Source organism: Homalodisca vitripennis, chromosome X (genome assembly GCF_021130785.1).
Source record: "Homalodisca vitripennis isolate AUS2020 chromosome X, UT_GWSS_2.1, whole genome shotgun sequence".
In the NCBI taxonomy this organism is placed as follows: domain Eukaryota; kingdom Metazoa; phylum Arthropoda; class Insecta; order Hemiptera; family Cicadellidae; genus Homalodisca; species Homalodisca vitripennis.
In genome coordinates, this window is record NC_060215.1 from 58861721 (window position 1) to 58883415 (window position 21695).

Consider the following 21695-nt stretch of genomic DNA (forward strand, 5'->3'; position numbering starts at 1 on the left):
GTAGAAAACGCAAAACATTCGTAATTTGTTGCTCAATCTCTCAAAATTATTAGCAGAAGCGCATTGTTTTGACGTTAGGCCTTTAATTGACGTATCATCGCCTTACATAAACTATAAAAAATAAATAATATTGAATTATAGTAGATTAACCTTCCACGAATAACAACCTATTTGGTTAACTAAGGCAGAGGGATGTGTGATGAGTAAAATATATATATATTTTTCTCCTATTTTGTTATAATTTTGTCTAAAATTTTGAGTTTCTTGTCTATTGAACAAATCATTTAACTTACTGTATATCTGTTGATTTGGTACCAGTTCTTATATCGAAGTATAATAGGTGTTTATTGCGTGTATTTTATTGCAGATATTTTAAAGGTACTGGATGTTATGTAGTTGTGTTGAGTTGATTGAAGATATACGTATACCAGTGGAATATAATGCTTGGTCCATGTGAAGTGCAAGTTTTATGAGTATAAGATTGTAATTGTTAATTATATCCAACGATCTTGTGATCTTTTAAAAGATAAAGGGTGAAAGGTACTTAGCATTTGTCTTTCTCTCGTACAATGTAAGAGCTGTTATTAAGAATTTCACGCTTCGTTTTAAATAATAAACCACTTTTTCCTAAATGCGATATACTGAAGTTTGAATTAGAAACTTTTTCAAATAACCACTGTTTCACTAGAATATCTTATGTTTACGTATTAATACATGCTCCCACTTCCCAAACGGTTCCTGCTTATAATGTAATCCCTACATAGTGAACTTAAATCTTTAAATCTTCTCCTCCACGTGTACTTAGATAAAAAAGTTTTCTAGTAAACCGCTTTGTATCAGTGGTGAACGAGGTGTGGATCACCACAATTAGGGCCTATTTGAATTATATGAATTTTTGCCTACCCCGTATGTTTTTAAAAGTGGGGGGTTAATCTTAAAAATATTTTGAGTGGACCAACAACTATCCCTAAATATTTTATTTTTGTTATCATTAAAAAACATTAAATGTAGGTTGCTTTATTCTAATCCATATATGTTATGAATCAGTAAATTAAATTCCTATCTTTCCTGCATCTTTAATTGTACTTCGTACCTTCGTTATTCCTTAATTTTCCCTACAAACAGTGGAAGTCGAGACAAAAGAATGCTCTCTTTTTAGCACATAGTCTTCTAAGTATTAGTTATTGTTTAGGACTCGTTGTTAGGGGTTAATGCAGTTTCTGACAATTCCAGTTTGTGGTATTTTGTTATTTTACATAGTCTCATTTTTAATTAGAAAGTTAAAAATGGAGGTATTCCATATCTTTTAGAAATATTTGATTTCTACCATTCACATTTGTTCGCTGTATTTCGTTGGTTCAGGAAATAATATGTTATGCTAATTAATAAAATTCACAGAATAAATCTAAGAGCTGGATCTACCTTATACAATCCTACTTGATTGTGGTGTCCAGAAGACAAAGCTGTCTAGGAGTGCCCTTCTGGCACATATAACATTATGATCTTCACTGTGAATTGGCTTTTTACAAAATATATTCTTTAGGAAGCACATTATATTAAATTCTTAAAAACTGAATAAAAGGCTGCGTGCAATTTTCCTTCAGTATATAACTAGATTCTATATTTTTGACTCCTAACTCTTTACCAGATATAAATTGGGTTTTGGAATGAGTGTATATATCTTATTTGGTTAAAAAGTTATTAGAACCAATTAAAATTATTCACGGTGGCTTTAGGTACTGATTATAGATATATTCGTCTGTATAATTATTACTTATGTGCAAAATACTCTTCTTCAGATAGTTTTATAAATAAACATTATGAAAGTGTAATGAGATAACAGAAGAAACATGAGTCAAAACTTAAAACTAAACTCTATAATGATTCAATCCAATTTATATAATCAAAATAATAAAATGCTACAGTTAATAAAACATTCCCAGCAATCCATATGTACAAATCACTAAACAACAAACAAAATCCCTAGTAATCGTTTGCTTCGACCAGAAAAAACTATCACCAACATTTTCAAAACCCAAAGTTCAGTAATTATGAAGCATTTGTATATATAATGTATATCTACAAAAATACTTTACAAGCTTTGTCATCACAATCTGCTTGAATAGACGAAATTGTTAAACTCTTTCTTTAAGTTAAAAATAACAATATATTTTGGTTCATGTTCATATTTTACAGTTATAGACCTACTTTATCTTCAACTATACATTAAGTAATCTATTAACCTTTTAACCATTTTATATCAATCGAAATGACTCACATTAAACGTTTCAATCTGCACTGTTTCTGCGAAACATTTAATTGTAATTAAATAATTTGTTTAAATATGAACGTATGGACCACTTATTTTTTCTATTACTATTGAAATCAACAAAACCGTATTTTAGATTTCAAACAGTACGTATAACCAATTATATTCCTTTAAACGTAACAAACTAATTAACGCATTTATTTTTTCACAGCTTTTTCTCTAATAATCTATCATTAATTAAATTGATCAATTAGACTCACAGAAACTTTATTTGCATACATTTAAATATGATATTTTAGTAGTTTAGCGGTTGAGAGATTAAAATAAGATAATTTTACAATATCGTCTGAGTCAGAAAAAATATGTGTGAAGTCTTCTATTCCACGACCTAAGCAGTTACGAGTTATGTAGCTGACTACTGCACTTTTTCAACTTTGGTTAGGTAACTACAACTCGGAGCTAGTGGCTCTATTCAAGTTAATACTGCAATGAACGAGTATTAATATTATCCATAATAAAGTTTAACTATAAACTATCATTTTTCAATAAAAGAACTTTAAAATTTGTTTTTTTTTGTGTGTTTCTTTAGATCATATAAACTTTGATTTAGGCTACTAATAGTCAGGTGGCAGATATATGAACGTTCAATAATTAATTCCATATTACTACTTGCATCGATTAACTTACCTATAGCACTGAACAGAAGTAATTTCTAATTTGGACCAAGGGTGTAATAATATAAATATAGACATATTTCATACTGAATATTTTGTATTCACATAGATATATCGGTTGAAAGTTCAGTACAGCACAAATCTATGCTAACCAATAATAATATACACTACATAGGCTGTTGGCGAGAAGCTACGTTATTGCTAGGTTTCCTTCGGCTATCCTCCTCTACGACAAACACACGTTTCTGTTTCATCATGTTCATGTTTGATACAAATCTCTTTGTGCATTTAAAGCTATCGACTAATAAACAATAATGTAACAGTAGAGTAAGTCACGGAACAGTAAATACGGCGACAGTACGATATGTACACGTACACGTGACCACTGTGTCTATGTACAACGAACGAGTCTATGTACACGGTATGTACATCGCACGCGAATATATCTACAAGTAATTACACGAATGAGGTACCGACACCTCCACTTTTCCGGACCTGACTTGACTAGTGGGGGCCCAGCGGCGGGCGGGAGCGGTCAGCGCACGGTAAGGACCACCGTCGCCCCCTCTCTTGCCTCTCATTTGCCGTTGTCCTCGCACTTGACGTGGTGGTGGTTCAGCAGGTCCGCGTGGGCGCTGGCTTTCACTTCCAGTCCGTTCACCATCTTCTCTATACTCTTCAACTCGCTCGCCGTCGAGCCGCTCTCGGGCTTGGGGGAAGCGTCCGGTACCTTGTCCAGGCAGGGGGACGTAGGGGGCGGCGACGTGACGGGCTGTAGGGAGGGACTCGTCGTTCCCGGTGTGACGGTCTCGAAGGCCGAGCCCAAGGGAGAACCGCCGACCACGGAATGCGGAGTGACGGGCAGGGAGTACGGCGCGAACCTGTGCACTCCCGTGGCGAGGGCGGCCGCTTTGAGCGAATGGGAGTGCGGGTGAGGTCCCAGGCCGGCCGCCGCACTGTACGCCGCTGCGTGGTTGAAGAAAGGATGCTGGGCCAGTGCGAGAGTGTTGAAGGCCAACAGACTGGGCGAGACCCCGCTATGATGGGCCGCGGCGGCGCCGAACAACGAGAGTGGATGACCTGGGCCTAGGAGAGGATGTCCGCCAGAAGAACCTGGGTAGAGTCCGTGCGGGTAGAGGTACGGCAGCAAGTGGGGTGGCGGGTGGATGGGAGGGCCGACAGAGATGTTAGGAGAGGGGTAGTCGCTACTGCCTTGTTGTTGGCCTGCAACACGAAGTACATGTTAGCCTGAGATTTGCATGACTAAACTATTAAGGAGAAAATTTATATTACATGGTACAAAAATGCAGCAACGAAGAAATACTCGCTATATACATTGGGTTCAACCACCACTAGCAATATATTCTAGTGTCATCATCAAATATTTTAATTTCTTTAACCAATTTTAAAAATCACATTAACGGCCTGGTTGGGTTTGCTAAGGGATTGTCTTTTATATTATTGCTTTTGAATATGAAAAGAAATGACGTGGTGAATTCCAAATTTGACAAGGTTACTGGAGTCTACTCCTGATAATAAGGTGGGTGAACACGGCACATTATTATTTTTAAAAAGTGTTGTAACATCTTCAGGTTAACTGCTTATCCTAAATCAAGTCAGATATAACGTGAAATCACATGTTTGTAAGTTCCTGTCAGAAAATATTATCAATATGTTGACAGAAAATTCTATAATGCAGAGACAACATTTCATTTTGAATGCAAAACTATAATTACAACCTTTGACATTTCTGAATTGGTCAGTTGTATGAAATTATGTTCATTATCTATACATAAAAGAGATAATAGGATTATGGATATTTGCCATCGTTGTTACAGTAAAAATGTAATATAATCTTGCTATCCCTTCAAATTATCCACCGTCAATAATGGACTTACAAAAGGAAAAGGCAAAGTACAACATCTTTCTCTACATCGTGTCTTGGACAATTATTAAAGTAGAGTTAAATTAATCTGACGTGTAACTGTGTCACTCCATTTAAATCATAAATGATAAGCGAAACTCATCAACTCATTATAGTAATATATATTTAACTACTAATTTATGTCAAAGTCACCCTAATCACCCTGCCCTTGTCACTTGATTACTACAGACGTTTTACATAACATATGAAGGAAACAGAATTTTTCCAGACGTTTGCCATCGTTCAGTGATACAAAATATCAGTAACACTACGTTTTGATATCTGCAATCTTATTTCTTCTTCAGGCAGATAACTAGCCTAACACTTAATTGAATATAGGTTAAAACAAACAAAGAATAATATATTAGGTACAATATTCTAGATAACTTACTTTTAAATGCATTCCGAAACCCGAAGACTTTTAATCTTTCCGTTAATATTGAATGTCCAATGACTAGTAACGTTTTCGTTTCAAGACTACTCACACGCGCTATTGACTTCATCACATGATCGAATTATTTTGTAAACGTAGCCTACGGATTCATTACGGCAATAGTACACTGTCAAAAAAGTAAAGTTCATTGATATATTTATTCCTCTCTTAGTAATATTTAGGCCATGGTTCTAAATATTCTGTGTATACGTAAAACTTAACAATAGTTTAATGTAGTCTACTTAGCTTGTGTGTGTTAATCATTCCTCAATTCAATGATTATCTTAGGCTAACCTCATCATTCACAAAGTCATGCGTATTGAATGTTCTTTTTCTAGCATTCCACACACTCTGAGCATTGATTGAAATTTATATAATATTTATTTATATAAGATATAGAGGACCTATTATTGACATGTCTTCGTATATCAAGCAAGTCTTCGAGGCCTAAAGACCTTGATTTATATCAGTCCCCACCAACCACTGTAAAAACTTGTGTACAATAAAGATTTAAAATTAATGTCTAACGACACAATTCACCCGGACAAATCAAGTAAACGACTAACAGGATGTATTCGAACGGAAATAATTCTCGTAGGGGACAGTATTTAAGACCAGGGGCAGACCAACACGTGATCAAAACTTATCCAGTGTTTTAATATTTAAAAAATATGTAACTTCTACCCGTAATTTCATTACTTTCCGTTTTTGTAATGTAAAAATAAAACTTATATGCATATCTTGTAATGAGAAGGTGAGCTACTAACCAGAAGGCCCAGGTGCTGTAGGAGATTCTTCTGTTGGTGAGGCGGCGGTTGGTCGGAAGGCAGTGGAAGCCGGCCCCGAGTCGGAACAACTACTCTCCGGTTCACTGTCCGCCTCCGGGGGTGGCGGTGCTGGCAGTGGCAGGGGCAGCGGGTGTAGTGGGTGATGAGCGGCCAACCTCCTCCTCACGTTCTCCTCGGAGAGTGCCCCGGCTGGGTCTCCGCCCGCTGCAGAGAAAGACAACCACGCTACGAGGGGTTAGAATCATACAGTGCACCTAACTACCCTACAGTCTATGTGTAGATTGTGTTCACGGAGCGGCCCAACAATGCGTTTTCCGGTTTATGAGGGATTTCCTAAACAGAAAGTAACGGTTTGTCCAGTTCACGCAATTCATTTTAAAATTCAGTTAAAACACAGAAACTACGATTTCACTTAAGGATTTTATTAATGTTTTTTTGTAGCAAGAACAAATTTCAATAGTAATTATTATTATTTATTATTATACTATTATTTTAGTTAGATTTTTCCCTCCCCCATTATTTAACTAATTGTTGATTAGTATTTGATTGATTAGGTTGTAATTCAATATTCTTAAATTGTCCCTATTTTTATTGATAAAACTGCGGTGATATTCAAAATGATCCAAAATAGCTTTTAAGTGTGTTAATTTTATTTATAACTGGTTACTGACGCATTAGAAAGTTATTTTATGTCTTTTAGCACCTTCCACTTCATGCCATTTAAATGTTAATGTTGTTTCAGGAAATATTAATGTGTACTACTATTTAGTGAGTGTTTATCACGGGGTAATTTTTTACAAGTAAAGGATCGGTCTGTTTATTAGGGAGTCCCTCACCGGTCGGTACGCAGTGCTGTGCCGTCCATGAACACACCTAGGAGTTCAGAGAATCGCCTAGAGATCTGTAAGCCATGGCCAGGTTTGTCGGTGGGATGCATATTGTACAGTTTGCCGCCAAATATTCCCGCACCTGCATGTCCTTGGAGGCCTATACTAAACATACAGTGGTCGGTATCATTCAGCTTGCCACCCATTCAAAATACACACCACCGACAAGATCCAAGGACGAAAATCCGAGCTCCGTTAACAAATGTTTATTATTACAAGCCTCCAAATCAATGTATTTCTTTATTATGCGAGTTATGTATTCAAAATAACTTTAATCAACATATTTAGTATCTTAACAAATATGTCTCATTTGAATTTGATATGCGAGTGTAAACGTACTTGTTCATAATGTGGAGATCTCCAAATCTTCCGTTTCTTTCAATTTCAAGAGTCGTTCCTCATGTGATCTCTTCTCGTTTTTATATAGATTAGTTAGAATGCCGCATATAATATGAGTTTTATTTTTAAACATGATGGCTTTAAATATTGTTTCAATGTTTTAGTTTTCCACTTGTCGTAATTTAATATGAAATTGATACATTTTATAAAAGTTTTGTAGTAAGGACTAGTTTTAAGAGTTCTATAAGACATTGCACTTAACGTTTTCACATCTTGTTATCTTTTTTATTATTTTTTGCGGCATTCGCGTTTTATGCTTATCTTAATAAAGAAAGAAAAACTGTAAATTGCAGTTACAATAGACTTGATTTTTAAATTATGAAATCCATACTTCATAGCCATCATTTCATAAAATGTTAAGCAATACGGCCCTTGTTGCCTTAGGATTCTCGTAATTCCTTTGTTAAGTTTTCTTCCATGTTGTGCCATACTTGGAAACAATTATTTTTTTCTTTTTCACATCTTCCATACTTTTAAACAATATTATTTCATTTTTCACTAATAATTTTAATTAAAAATTAAAAGTGGATTCTGACAAGATGACAAAACATTGTATTCCTTGTTTGAAATACATTTGTAGGAAAATATACTCAATAATACATTGTTAATGTTCAGTATTTTGAGAAAAATTATTTTTGTCTTTATAGTATGAAGATTAAAAATACTTTTGAAGATCTCTCGAAAAGACAACCATCAACTGAAGATGTTGAATATTGACATAACAAATGGTTTATCCATATAAATGAGTAGATATAAATATTAAATAAAAAGTTACGTATCCTTGGCAATTAAATGAAGATTTAATTTCTTCTGATTCTGATGATATCCTTGTTGCTGATTGCGACTTCCTCTTGTCTGGTGCGATTATGTAAGTTTTATTACAACATTTCTGTTTTCATTTCATTCACGAAGACGATTATCTTGAAATAGGATAGAGAAGAGAAAATGCTGTTCCAACTACTTCAGTATCAATAAATAATGTAGAATAAATAATTTTATTACCAGTGGTTATAAAGCATTTGCCGTATGATGTTCTAGAAGTTTTATATATATCTCGAAAGGTTTATAATCCCTATTAAATAAATAAAATAATATGCACTCTTTGTAACAATTAATAGACGAAATACTCTTCAAAACACAGAATTTAACTAAAGTCATTAAAATTTCCAATATGCAGTAGTAATAACTAACATAGAACAATACAACTGTTAATTTTGCATACGTATAAAATTTCAGGACTTAATTTCACCATTTGCTGCAAATTAAAAACATTGCGCTTATTAAAGTATCCTTCAAATGTTTAATCTTTTACAAAAATATTGCCTGTATTGTTAAAAAATAAGATTCAAAGAATATCAATATAGGTTTGGTAAATTTCTCTGGACTTTTATATTGTTTGGTTCAATAAAATCACTTTAAGCTTGTATATTATCTGCATGACTATTTTTACTATGTTTCATCATTATTATAGTTTATTCAAAAAGAGATAAAAACACAACATACACTAAGTATAATCTCCATTTAATCCAATAATTTCTGTAATATATAATTAATGAAGATCTCCTTCCTTTTTTATTATTTTTCAAAGCTTTTCCTATGATTAGTGTCATGTTCATGAACAAAATTAATAATAATCAAGGGAGTATACAACTGAATAATATTTTTTGTAATCAAAATAATGTTTTGTAAACAACTTATATGAGAGAAACTGAAGTAATGTGAAAATACTAGTTAACAATTTTTAAAAGGCATTGTTAATTAATTTATCAAGCGGTTATAAGACCGTTTGTATTTCAGTTAGATAACTACATGTTCAATCTTGAATGTCCTTCGTCTTGTTTATTTATCCACCCATTGCAAATTATCCAAGTGTTGAGGAATAAGATGAAGTCCATTTCATGTTTTGGATTAATGTCTTCTTAGTGGAACCACCAGTTATAAAAGTGCATATAGTTTAAATACTTTATTAAAATAATAACTTATAACTCCTGCTCTGCTTATGAATATGGTCCAGGAATACGATCTTTTTAAAGAAATTCAAGTGACTTCCTTTGGTCCAGTCTTCATTAAATCCTCATTTTGTGTAACTAAAGACTATAGTAAAATTTCAATCGCCGTTGCTTGGTCGTCTATCGCTGTAGTTTGCCGGTCAATCACTAGCTAAATTTGAGTTCTTCCAGTATATGTGTAAATCGCCATAAATTGCTAGTCAGAAGCTATAGTTTATTGGTCAAACACTGTAGGTTGCCTTGGAGTCGTTCCAGTTTGGTTGTAAATATTCATAATTTGCTTGTAAATCACTGTAGTTTAATGGTTAATCACTGTAGCTTGCTTTTGAGTCGTTCCAATTTGGTTGTATATCTTCATAATTTGTTAGTAAATTACTGTAACGTCCTTTGGACTCGTTCCAGTTTTGTTGTAAATCTTCATAATCTTCATAATTTTGTTGTAAATCTTCATAATAGTAAATCACTGTAGTGTAGTAGTTTATCACTGATGATTGCTTTTGAGTCGTACCAATTTGGTTGAATATCTTCAAAATTTGTTACTAAATCACTGTAGCTTGCTCTTTCAGTTTGGTTCTATATTCTCATTATTTGCTAGTCAATCGCTGTAGTTTTCTAGTCATTAGCTGTAGTCTTCTAGTCATTAACTGTAGTTTTCTAGTCATTAGCTGTAGTTTTCTTGGCAATCGTTTTAATTTGCTGCCTAATCGCTGTAGATAGTTTCAGTGGTTGTTAACCACCGCTATGTGTACATCAATTGAATTATTCTACTTGTCAATAATGCTTTTTTCTGGTGTAAATTGCTGTATTTTTTCCTATTCATGTCATTTGTTTGCTGGAGTGTGCTTGGATGTTTTTAAGAATATCCACCAGTTGAATAGTACAGCTGTTACAATTTCGAGGAAATGTAATGAAAATAAGTTAATGTTTCAAGTAATTAGTTTTTATAATAGTTTTCATCAGTAATTTTGAATAGCTTTTAGTGGCATAGAAAGAAACATTAGTGAGAAACAGGCTAATTTAAATAAAAGGCTTGTTATACTAAACTTTACTTTAGATTCCAAACGATTTTTATATTAAATTATAACTTGTTGAAACTGAAATTATACATATATTTGAAATATTCTTCCCAATAAGTGTTACTTCCTGGTTGGAGGCACATTAGACACTAAATTTAAATACGTTAAAAATATAAGGAAAACATTTTTCTGACACTAGATCAAAATGTATTAAAAAGTGTAAAAGCAAATAGAAATAATATTCATTGAAAATAAGTAACATTTCAATTTCTTCATAATTGTCATAGCACTTGTTTGTTTCGGCGTTTCCTTTTCTTTTTCGTACTGTGTTCGAAACTTGCGTAACATTCTAGCATGTCTTATATCTTAATAGATATTCACATTTAGACTAGCAGTGAGCGTGACGTTTGGCGATCAGTGATCCTGGCACGATGTCATGGGAGTGGAGATCCATTAACATGTAAACACCACTGGCTAGCTTGAAGCTCTCGATGAACAGTGTTTGTAGCATCATTGGAGGAAATATTTCTATCGTTGACTTCTTTGAGTTTGTGTAAGGATAATTTTATTTCTTGAATAAGATCTTCAGTTGATGAGCTATATTCAAACGAACTCCCACGTCAATGTACACATCTTCTCTCCAATGGGGTTGCAGGGGTCCATTGCACGATGTTACTCATTTTCAGTGACGATTTTCGCCATATTTTTACAATTTATTGACTTTTTCTTAAAACAAAATATATATTATTCTCTCAATATTTTGTTCATAAATATTTCGTAAGTTGTACAAATATTAAAATTAATAAAATGTTGTCAACATATAATCAATCTAAGAGACAAAAATGCAAAGTTACATACTTTTTATTTATGTTATGTCGTTTAATATTATTATAAAAAAACATTAAAAATGTAGTCCCGATTTTTGTGTTAATGTTTGATGAATGGCCTTCAATGCACGCCTATACTAGTTATCAACAAAATTTAAGTTGAAGTTGTCAATTTAAAGATTTTTATAAACTCATTAATTATTGAATAAATACGAATATTTTAGAAAAAATGTAAGCATATTTTTACAATTAACTCATTTTACTTTTGGCGAAATATTGTTCCATAAATCCACAAATGATCGAAGTGGTTGCGGAAGGGCTGGAATCCGAAACAGATTCCATTAGGATTGTTGGAATTGCGTTGCTCGCTCTCGCGGTTAGAAAATGTCTAACACATGTTTTCAAATTGATAATTTTAAGTAACAATAAGCTGTTACTATCGGTATGGGGTCATGAATGTATTTATATGGAGGGCTGATCTTATCTTGTGTGTATTTTGTATCCGGATTTCAGATTTTCTCCTTGGTCATGAGCTTACTCTTCGGTTTAAATGTAACCTTTCTATGGACTTGTAACGCATAACTTTGCTGGGACCCTGTCCGTGTCCTAGGCGATTGCCCTAATTCGAACTGACACTGTAAACAATACAAACATAAATTAGGAGTAAAGTAACAACTTGTTGTATTGTAAAAGGTTATATTTTAATGGGGTCTCATTTGATCTATATCCATTTTGTTACTGTACAAGCATCTCCTATGTGATTAATTAGAACATGATTACTATATCAATTATTTATCGATTTATAAATTACAACCCAAAATATTAAACGAATGAGATGTAAATGCAGTACTATTTTATATTCTGATGGAAAAGAAAGTTGAAACCACATCTAACTGCCCTTGGATATTTTTATATAATATTTATTTTAAGTGAATAGTGATATATATATATATATATATATATATATATATATATATATATATATATAAAACTAGCAATTTTAATAAACAGACGGCCAATGGATCTATTAGTTTAACATGTCGAAAGAAAACATATAACAACTAATTTCCAAGATGATAAAAGTCCAATGAAATGAAAGTTTGTATTCAGGAGTGCTTGTTAATGTCCTAAAAGGAGAGGTAAAGAACTGTGCTCACCTGGATGGGGATGTCCGGCCATATGGTGTCCGGGGTGGAGAGGGTGCAAAGGAGTGTCCGAGGTTCCCACCACGTCCACTACCTTATCGTCCTCCGCGTCGGTCCTCGAGGGCTCCGGAGGCCGCTTGTCCTCTTGGTGCCTCTGGGCAGCCAACAGCGCCTGTCTTCTGCGGACAACCATGTCCATGAAACACTGTCAGGGAACACTGACACCCCATCATCAAGCGGGGTTACAATCACAGCCTGTTTCTCAGACCGTATATTGATTAAAATTAACTGAATTAATAAATTCAACCATCGGTTTGTAGCTTAATGAAATTATTGTAAAACACGTTAGTGTTTTAAATGTCTAATCCAAGTTGGATAGATTTTAAACTTTTATTACGAATGTTTTATTCGGTATGGAGTAACTTACATCGATATTTAATTATCAGCAACTAGATTGATTGCGTTCGCTTGTAAACCCTGAGAGGCCAGAACGATGAGGGGAGGGATGCCCTATGGTAGTTCCCTTCTTGTAAAGCTCAGCGTCTGCTAGAGAGATCGGTTGCGATCGATACCACAGCTCCCCTCGCGATCAGCGAGGGATTCGCCACTATCTAAATATCTTGTTAAACGAGTACCGATCGCCCTATCGGGAGCATATATTGGCTATTAGGGGCTTACGGGCAGCGGGGGAAGGGACGTCAATTGAAACAAGGGATGCATCAGCAAAGAAAGGGGTGTTAAAAGGTTAAAATAAAGGTGCCCTAACCGCGCAGTGGGGGTTAGCATGGGTAATTTAAGTGCGAAATGTGGCAGGCCGAAAGGGCGATTGTCAAAGCCACTAATGATAGGCAAGGGGATCCGAAAGGTCAGGCTCCTTTAATAAGGGCTGATAACCTAACCCTACGGCGACACTGGCTAACTGCTGATCGCCACCAATTATGGAATTCATTCTGAACAACGTTCGGAAGAGAGGTGCTAGGTTTATTTAAAAGCTAAATTTTACTCTGTATGTACATTTCCCCTAACTGAATTGAAAACGTAAGTGGATTTTACCGCCCGATTGGGAAAATAATAATCCCAAAATTATAACATTGCTGTTGTCTTATTTCTACGTCATAATAAAACATATTATTACATTATGAAAATTAGTATATTTCAGAATAGCTTTGATGGATTAGTAATTAATTATTTTAGTAATTCCGGTTCTATATGTGAAAAAGATTGAATAACATAAAAAGGTTAACGATCTTTTATGAAGTACCAATATGTCTATACACTAAGTACTGTTTTGAAACTAAATTCAATTAATTGACAGACGTGGTAAACTGAAATGAATATTATTTCTAACTACTATATCAAGGTAATTTCTCATAGGTACATAACGTGCGCTTGTTTTTATTTGTTATGAAATAACAGTTCAATAACAATTAGTTAGAAACACTGTTTCTTGTAAATCGAACACACTGATTAGACAATATCTATGTGTGGTGAATATACCACTCTTATTCGCATTACAATTAATTAATGCTAATTAGTACATATTTTAATGTGCCCCTAACACATCCAAATATCTTGAACGAATAAGGATGATTTTATACTGATTTTATTCGGAACGAATTAAAAATAACATTAAGATACTTTTAATTTTTAATAGTTTATAGCTGGCAGCCATAGAAACCGATATTGACTGAGACTCCTGCGCGCTTCCGGCGACAGTTGAATGCTCGCCGCTAACGAGGCAAGGCGCCGTATTAAGTTTTCACTACACTTGGCTCGCCCTCCCCTCACCACCCGCAGAGCTTCTAACATCGATGTGAGAATTTCATTAGGTTTAATAAAATTACTAGTCTTTGAGCCCGAGCCCGTGCGGCGAGGGTCGCCCAGTCGTCCGTATTTGCATTTCAGCCGAGCTTATCGAGTTTGCGGGGCTCGCTCTTTATGTGAACTACTGTGCATTGAACAGATTTCGACCTCAATTGGTATTCCAGAAGTGAAGTCCGGTCGCCTAAGTAAGCTGGCCCGAGTCCGCAGTGGCCGGTGACTCGGGCTAACCCGGTTACAGTCCATCGACGTTCGGCGATCAAACTCCCCTCGACGGCATCGTGTCCGACCTCGGGTTTACTCGGTTACACGAGAAACTCAATTGTCCTGTAGAAATTTTCAGACTTATCCGCGAGCCTGTCACAAAGAGCGACTGATAACTACGTTAACTTAAGTACAGACGATGCACTGATTGTCATTTGTTATATAGAGTCAAACTAGTCCTACTTGTATTATTTTAATTAAGAATTAAGTTTTATTAAGATGAGGCTGCAAATTTCCCTTGTGTAATTTACCACATTACACGTTATTTAACGCAAGTAAATACTTGGAAACAGCTTGGATTAGTGGAAACAGGAAATGAAGACATTTCAGCATAATGCAACATATAAACCTATAAACGATTTTTCTAGATTGCGGAGTATTTATACGAAACATAATCAAGTTAAAAGACGAAATATACTCTTACATATAAGAAAATGAAGAAGGTATACTATTACCACAATGAAATTGGTCGTGTAATATTTGACATTGGAAACAATCTCTTAAAGATGCTATACATATTTAAATTTGTTCTCAGTAAACAGCTCACTTTAAAATATTCCCTTCGAACATAATACTATTAAATATAATTTGACAATAAAATCGGTTTCAATAATATGTTTGATTTAGAAGGTTCATGGTGTGTCCCTGTCACGGCTTTGATGAGAATCACTGCAGCACTGAGTAGGATATAATTGTTAAGTATACCACAAGAATCACTATAGCTCTCAAGAGGAGATAAGGTAATTGTTAAGGCTGTCATGAGAATCACTGCAACTCTGAGTAGGAGATAATTGTTAAGTATGTCACAAGAATCACTATAGCTCTCAAGAGGAGATAAGGTAATTGTTAAGGCTGTCATGAGAATTACTGCAACTCTGAGTAGGAGATAATTGTTAAGTATGTCACAAGAATCACTATAGCTCTCAAGAGGAGATAAGGTAATTGTTAAGGCTGTCATGAGAATTACTGCAACTCTGAGTAGGAGATAATTGTTAAGTATGTCACAAGAATCACTATAGCTCTCAAGAGGAGATAAGGTAATTGTTAAGGCTGTCATGAGAATCACTGCAACTCTGAGTAGGAGATAATTGTTAAGTATGTCACAAGAATCACTATAGCTCTCAAGAGGAGATAAGGTAATTGTTAAGGCTGTCATGAGAATCACTGCAGCACTGAGTAGGATATAATTGTTAAGTATACCACAAGAATCACTATAGCTCTCAAGAGAAGATAAGGTAATTGTTAAGGCTGTCATGAGAATCACTGCAACTCTGAGTAGGAGATAATTGTTAAGTATGTCACAAGAATCACTATAGCTCTCAAGAGGAGATAAGGTAATTGTTAAGGCTGTCATGAGAATTACTGCAACTCTGAGTAGGAGATAATTGTTAAGTATGTCACAAGAATCACTATAGCTCTCAAGAGGAGATAAGGTAATTGTTAAGGCTGTCATGAGAATTACTGCAACTCTGAGTAGGAGATAATTGTTAAGTATGTCACAAGAATCACTATAGCTCTCAAGAGGAGATAAGGTAATTGTTAAGGCTGTCATGAGAATTACTGCAACTCTGAGTAGGAGATAATTGTTAAGTATGTCACAAGAATCACTATAGCTCTCAAGAGGAGATAAGGTAATTGTTAAGGCTGTCATGAGAATCACTGCAACTCTGAGTAGGAGATAATTGTTAAGTATGTCACAAGAATCACTATAGCTCTCAAGAGGAGATAAGGTAATTGTTAAGGCTGTCATGAGAATCACTGCAAATCTGAGTAGGAGATAATTGTTAAGTATGTCACAAGAATCACTATAGCTCTCAAGAGGAGATAAGGTAATTGTTAAGGCTGTCATGAGAATCACTGCAACTCTGAGTAGGAGATAATTGTTAAGTATGTCACAAGAATCACTATAGCTCTCAAGAGGAGATAAGGTAATTGTTAAGGCTGTCATGAGAATCACTGCAGCACTGAGTAGGATATAATTGTTAAGTATACCACAAGAATCACTATAGCTCTCAAGAGGAGATAAGGTAATTGTTAAGGCTGTCATGAGAATCACTGCAACTCTGAGTAGGAGATAATTGTTAAGTATGTCACAAGAATCACTATAGCTCTCAAGAGGAGATAAGGTAATTGTTAAGGCTGTCATGAGAATTACTGCAACTCTGAGTAGGAGATAATTGTTAAGTATGTCACAAGAATCACTATAGCTCTCAAGAGGAGATAAGGTAATTGTTAAGGCTGTCATGAGAATCACTGCAACTCTGAGTAGGAGATAATTGTTAAGTATGTCACAAGAATCACTATAGCTCTCAAGAGGAGATAAGGTAATTGTTAAGGCTGTCATGAGAATCACTGCAACTCTGAGTAGGAGATAATTGTTAAGTATGTCACAAGAATCACTATAGCTCTGAGTAGAAGAGAGGAGATTATTATTAAGAACATCCGGAACCCCATTAAAAACAGATCAGGCAGAAATAATTAAAAGTAGCCATTAACCAAACTCAATCATGAGGGACACGGTTGAGTGGGCGGCGGGTAGGAGGCGCGTTGTAAAACCTGTTGAAAAATAGAATGATTAATGTAATGGTCCGGTCCGCAAACAAGACAATGTGTAGCAGTATAACCGGCAGAATTACTCGCCACGATTCTCATGAAAACATGGTGCAAACACAGTATTGTAAAACCTTTGCAGGCTTGCAGCAAATTACGACAATGAATTAATGAACATACAGAAGTTAGCCTGCTTGTTTTTTTGGATGTGCACTAATGTTGGATGGTTTATGGCTAAAGAGATGTTCTGAAAGCCTCAACAAAATTGAATTAAAAGATAATAAATATACTGATTCTGTTTTCAATGTTTCTGTATAGTCTGCAATTCAGAGTTGGGAGATCTAGACTACTATTTCGTCAATGAACATTTGTGAAATTAATTTCCAATACAAAATAGACGTTGTGCGAAAATTATTATGTTCTTATCAACTTCCGATTTTCTACCAAATTTCAGTTCGTATCGTTCATAATCGTCCCTCTCAGTTCTTGTGGTTAGTGTTATTATAGAAAGTATCCCAGAAGAAATTATGCAGCATATGTAATCGCGCACAAACTGCCTGAAACACTTCCGGAAGAATAAGTGTAGCACAATATTGCGGTAGGACGAACTACGGTATGCATAAGTGAAACACATAAATTGTGAGTTAGGGACAGATCAGATAAGCGGGGGAGTTACGGTTCCTGGTGACAGAGGAAGCGATACCGGTGACAGGGGACCCAGGCTTGGGGCACAGGACAGGTGTTGGCCATAATGAGAACAACCCCTCTTAGATGTTTCATCAAAACGACATTAAACACTTGTAAAGCTGTAAACTCGCTCTTCAGTGTCCTCCAAGACCACTGGTGTTATCGCAGTAGCTGGCGCGCAGGTGGCGCTGTCCCCAGTCAAACATTTACATCTCATTAGATGATCTGACCATTTCGAACCGAACCGTGTACGACGATTAGGCGTACAAAGATGTTTAGTACTGATTGCGTTTGGGGAAAAGATTAACTGCAAAACTGACAAACTAAAGACTTTTGAACATCCAAAAACAAAATAAAAATGTGTTGGTATAATATAGTCCAGATATATTATGAATATCCCCATACTGAAGAAAATACATACTGAATATCATGGTTAAATTTATAGATGTATTTTTTATAAAGAGAACAGCATACACAAAACAGAAATCCTTTTTTATGAAATAAAGCAACACAACGAAGTATCGAAGGACCTGTAGTCTTGACCGAACTGGCTGTAACTAACTGAATTTTAGGGCAAATTTGCTGCCTTTTTACATTTCGACCCATAGTATCTTTCTTCCTTGGACCAAGTGTCAAGTTTCTAAGACATTTTCTATCGAGAGTTATCAGAAATATGGACAGAATGACAACACAATTTAAGAAGGAATTGTAGGGTGCTTATAAGCCCTTAATAAGGTTAGTTTGATTACTTCTTGTTCATGAATAGCCACCAAAATAATTTCTTTAAACAGGGTTCAAAACTGAAATTTATAATGAGCTGATAGTATTATGTTGGAATTAGAATGGGGGAGCCTCGGCTGGCTCTCAGCAGGTGCACATTCCAGTATTTTAACATCGGTATAGAAAGTCCGATTAGTGTGTTTTGCAGTGTTTAGTGTCTGTAATAGAGAGATGGGCTGGGACAGCTGGAGGGCAAGGGCAGCGGCGGCAGGAGCGCCGGGAGCAGGGTGCACCAGGTGTCTTGTCACCTCCCAGCTGTCGTAGTCGCCCTATAAACGATGTCACAGTCACATCCACCGCCATTGATAATCATTACCGTTTACAGCCCCAACCGCCTCTGAGCTATCTCTAAACCCATCTACTCTTCTCACTCCTCAATGCAAAAAATATCCAGTTTCAGACATTTGAACTTGTCCCACGACTGAATGGTTTTGTTTCCCCATTTGGCAGTTCCGAGCTTGCTTATTTTTTATAAATTCGAAAAGGTTTTCCTCTCTTTCGGGGAGAACTTCCGAATCACCTTTTATATCTGTAAAATATAAAACGAGTACAGAATAAAAATAACCTTTTGTCAAGTTTACTTACATCTTTTATAAAGGATATTTATTGTTTATATTAGAAATAATTGCCGTATAAAAATCAAAGTATTAGAATGTAGTATAACATTAGTGAGTATTATATATTTTTACTCTCCCAAATAACATGGCTGTTCAGTATATCTTAAAAATATTAATACAGTTTTAACTATATAGAAATATTCAAACTAGCTAATGTGAGCAATTGAAATATTACACATGTATTGTGGAGAAAATGGTACAAAAAACTACGACAAGAAAACTAAACACATTAATGATATGCATCAATGACTGCAATATTTTATAATGCCAAACCGCGTGCGAAGCTAAGATTATGTTTGGATGCCACCCAGGTTTTATTAATTTTATACCCTAGCTATTAACCGGAATATTTCATGATAAACGATGTTGAAGTTGAGTCGCACAAGGTTGCGAACATTGTTGCTAATTGATCTGCGTTTGGTCGGGTGGGAACGTAGTGTAGCCAGCCGCCATCAGGTCGCGCTAGTAGTACTGGGAATCTACAGTGTACTATTATACTCCTCTCCACTAACAGAATTATTTTTTCCTCCTTGGCTTTTAATAAATTCTGAATAAACTTCGGCGATTTTCAGTTACAGGTTTATATAAGAATGTATGAAAACAAACAGTACGCGTTGGGAAATTTATAATGAGACAGTAAAACACATTTTTAGTTGGGTTAGCAATAATGAATGAAAAAGGGTTCAATGAAATACGTTTTCCAATTTTTTATAATTTTTTAAGGGGAGGATTAATTGAAAAACCACATTTGTAATAAATCGAATAGAACGGCAGTTCGAGATACTTTAGACTAAGAATAAACAATTAAAATCCCTGTAATTAGGCTATATGCATTTCAGTAATCAAAGTAAGAAACGAAATGTTGTTTTTCGTTCTTTAGAGTCTAATAATGGGTTTCAATATTATTAGGGAACACACTTTAAAGATGAAATTAATGTAGTTCGCATATGCGTTTATAAATTTTGTATAATCTCCTTTTTTGGCCCAAGTTCTTCAACAATGTGTTGTTTATATTTTAAGTTAAATTTGAATTCTGTTAAATCATGTCTTTAATTTGATATGCTATTATTTGACTGTAATCCTTTTAGTCAACAATTAAAATTGCCTTTTTTAACTCGTTTAGTTTTGACCATCCAAACCTTTAAAGATAAAATACTGAAAGCAAATGTGGAACGAAAACAAAAAGCGTTGCGTATATTTGATGATGGATTTGTTTTTTCCTATTCTCTGTAATTTCTGCTATTTACGTTTGAAATTATTTTGTACACTGTTGTGTACTCCGAGTATATTGATTAATGTTAAAAATTAGATTTGCACTTATAAAAGTTTTTGGAGTGATTATTTTGCCACTTCAAAATTTTGTGTACCGCATCTTGAGAACACGTTCTTGTTAACCTTCACAGTGTAGGGATTTTCCCATAGTATTTTAGTTATTTTGGAAGATTCGAGTCCGTTACTCAAAACAAAGTAAAGAGTACGTCTAATATAGTTTTAGGGACTTTTCGTTATTTTCTGTAGTGTACATCCTTTATTGTATATGAATGATATGATACCCGTCCAATTTTGTATTGTCCATAGTAATTAGAAAAAGTACCCATGTATTTCTTACGGGATTTTCCGAGAAATATTATCCCAAAAAAAAACCACAGACATGTCAAATATATAGAAGTGTTGTGCATTTTTCTATCTAAGTGAATAAATCGTTTACAATATCTAGTTTAACATTAAGTAATATATAAAAACGGAAAATTATATTGTTAGACAAGAATCACAAGAAATGTTCTTGGTTTGGTACAAATTAGTGAAGTATGGTATTTACTTAGTGACTGCATTTCAGTTTACAAAGCATTTTTGCAATGTTTTCTACTAGTTATATTATTATTATTTCTCAAAGTGTTAAAATTAATATCACTCAATAAAATAGAAAAGAATACAATTAAACGATAACATCGCGCGTTATCCATTTTTTAGAAAAGACCTGTTATGTTACGAGAGAAAAACAACCAAACAAGAAAATAAATCATGTAAAACATGGGAAAGTAAATAATGCCATAGTAATGTAGAAGATAACACAGGCGAGGAATCCATGTGCCAACCTAAGCTGCATTTATATGTTAACGCGATTACAACTAGACTTACACGATTACAAGACTTATGTACACTACGTGCACTGGTCGGAGCTCTCAACACATTGCTTCTGCAGAAGCCGTTCTCTCGGTGGTTGGCCTCGGTTCCCTCACCTAGGTCACGAGCCAAAACGACTTCAAGACCGTATTCTTGCAACACAGTATATAATCTGGTTGTACAAGCTTAACTCTGATGCCCTTTCGCCGCCTTTCCTTGGCCTCGGTTGTTGCCTCTTAAATAATTCGAATCTTTAGCTACTTCATTTCTCGACATAAAATTACTTTTCATGTTGAGTACACTCGTGTCGAAGTGGTCCACATGCTCCACCTTATAACATTGCCTAGGTCAGATCCAATCCTCATTGATTTCTCAATCTTCTGTTCCATCACAGTCGTTCCATCACTGACAGATAATGTGTAAAATGTTGTAAACTAGTTAATTTTAATTATATAAATAATATCTCGTGATGGTTATTTTA

The 21695-nt window shown here is 34.8% G+C and overlaps 1 protein-coding gene across 7 annotated transcripts in view; it reads right to left on the reverse strand.

Annotated features, from left to right (window-relative positions):
• Positions 1–3022: 3022 nt before the first annotated feature.
• LOC124369045 (optomotor-blind protein-like) overlaps positions 3023–21695 on the reverse strand; it is a 134363-nt gene continuing 115690 nt past the window's right edge. For 4 of the 7 annotated variants that reach the window (XM_046826738.1, XM_046826733.1, XM_046826739.1 and 1 more), the window contains 3 exons: positions 12384–12550; positions 6068–6313; positions 3023–4167 (listed from right to left, as the gene is read on the reverse strand). In XM_046826738.1, the coding sequence (XP_046682694.1) occupies positions 3521–4167; positions 6068–6313; positions 12384–12550 (1060 nt within the window). In that variant the 3' untranslated portion in view covers positions 3023–3520. The remainder of the gene's footprint in view (positions 4168–6067; positions 6314–12383; positions 12551–21695) is intronic. The other 3 variants (XM_046826740.1, XM_046826735.1, XM_046826737.1) reach the window with 2 other exon arrangements.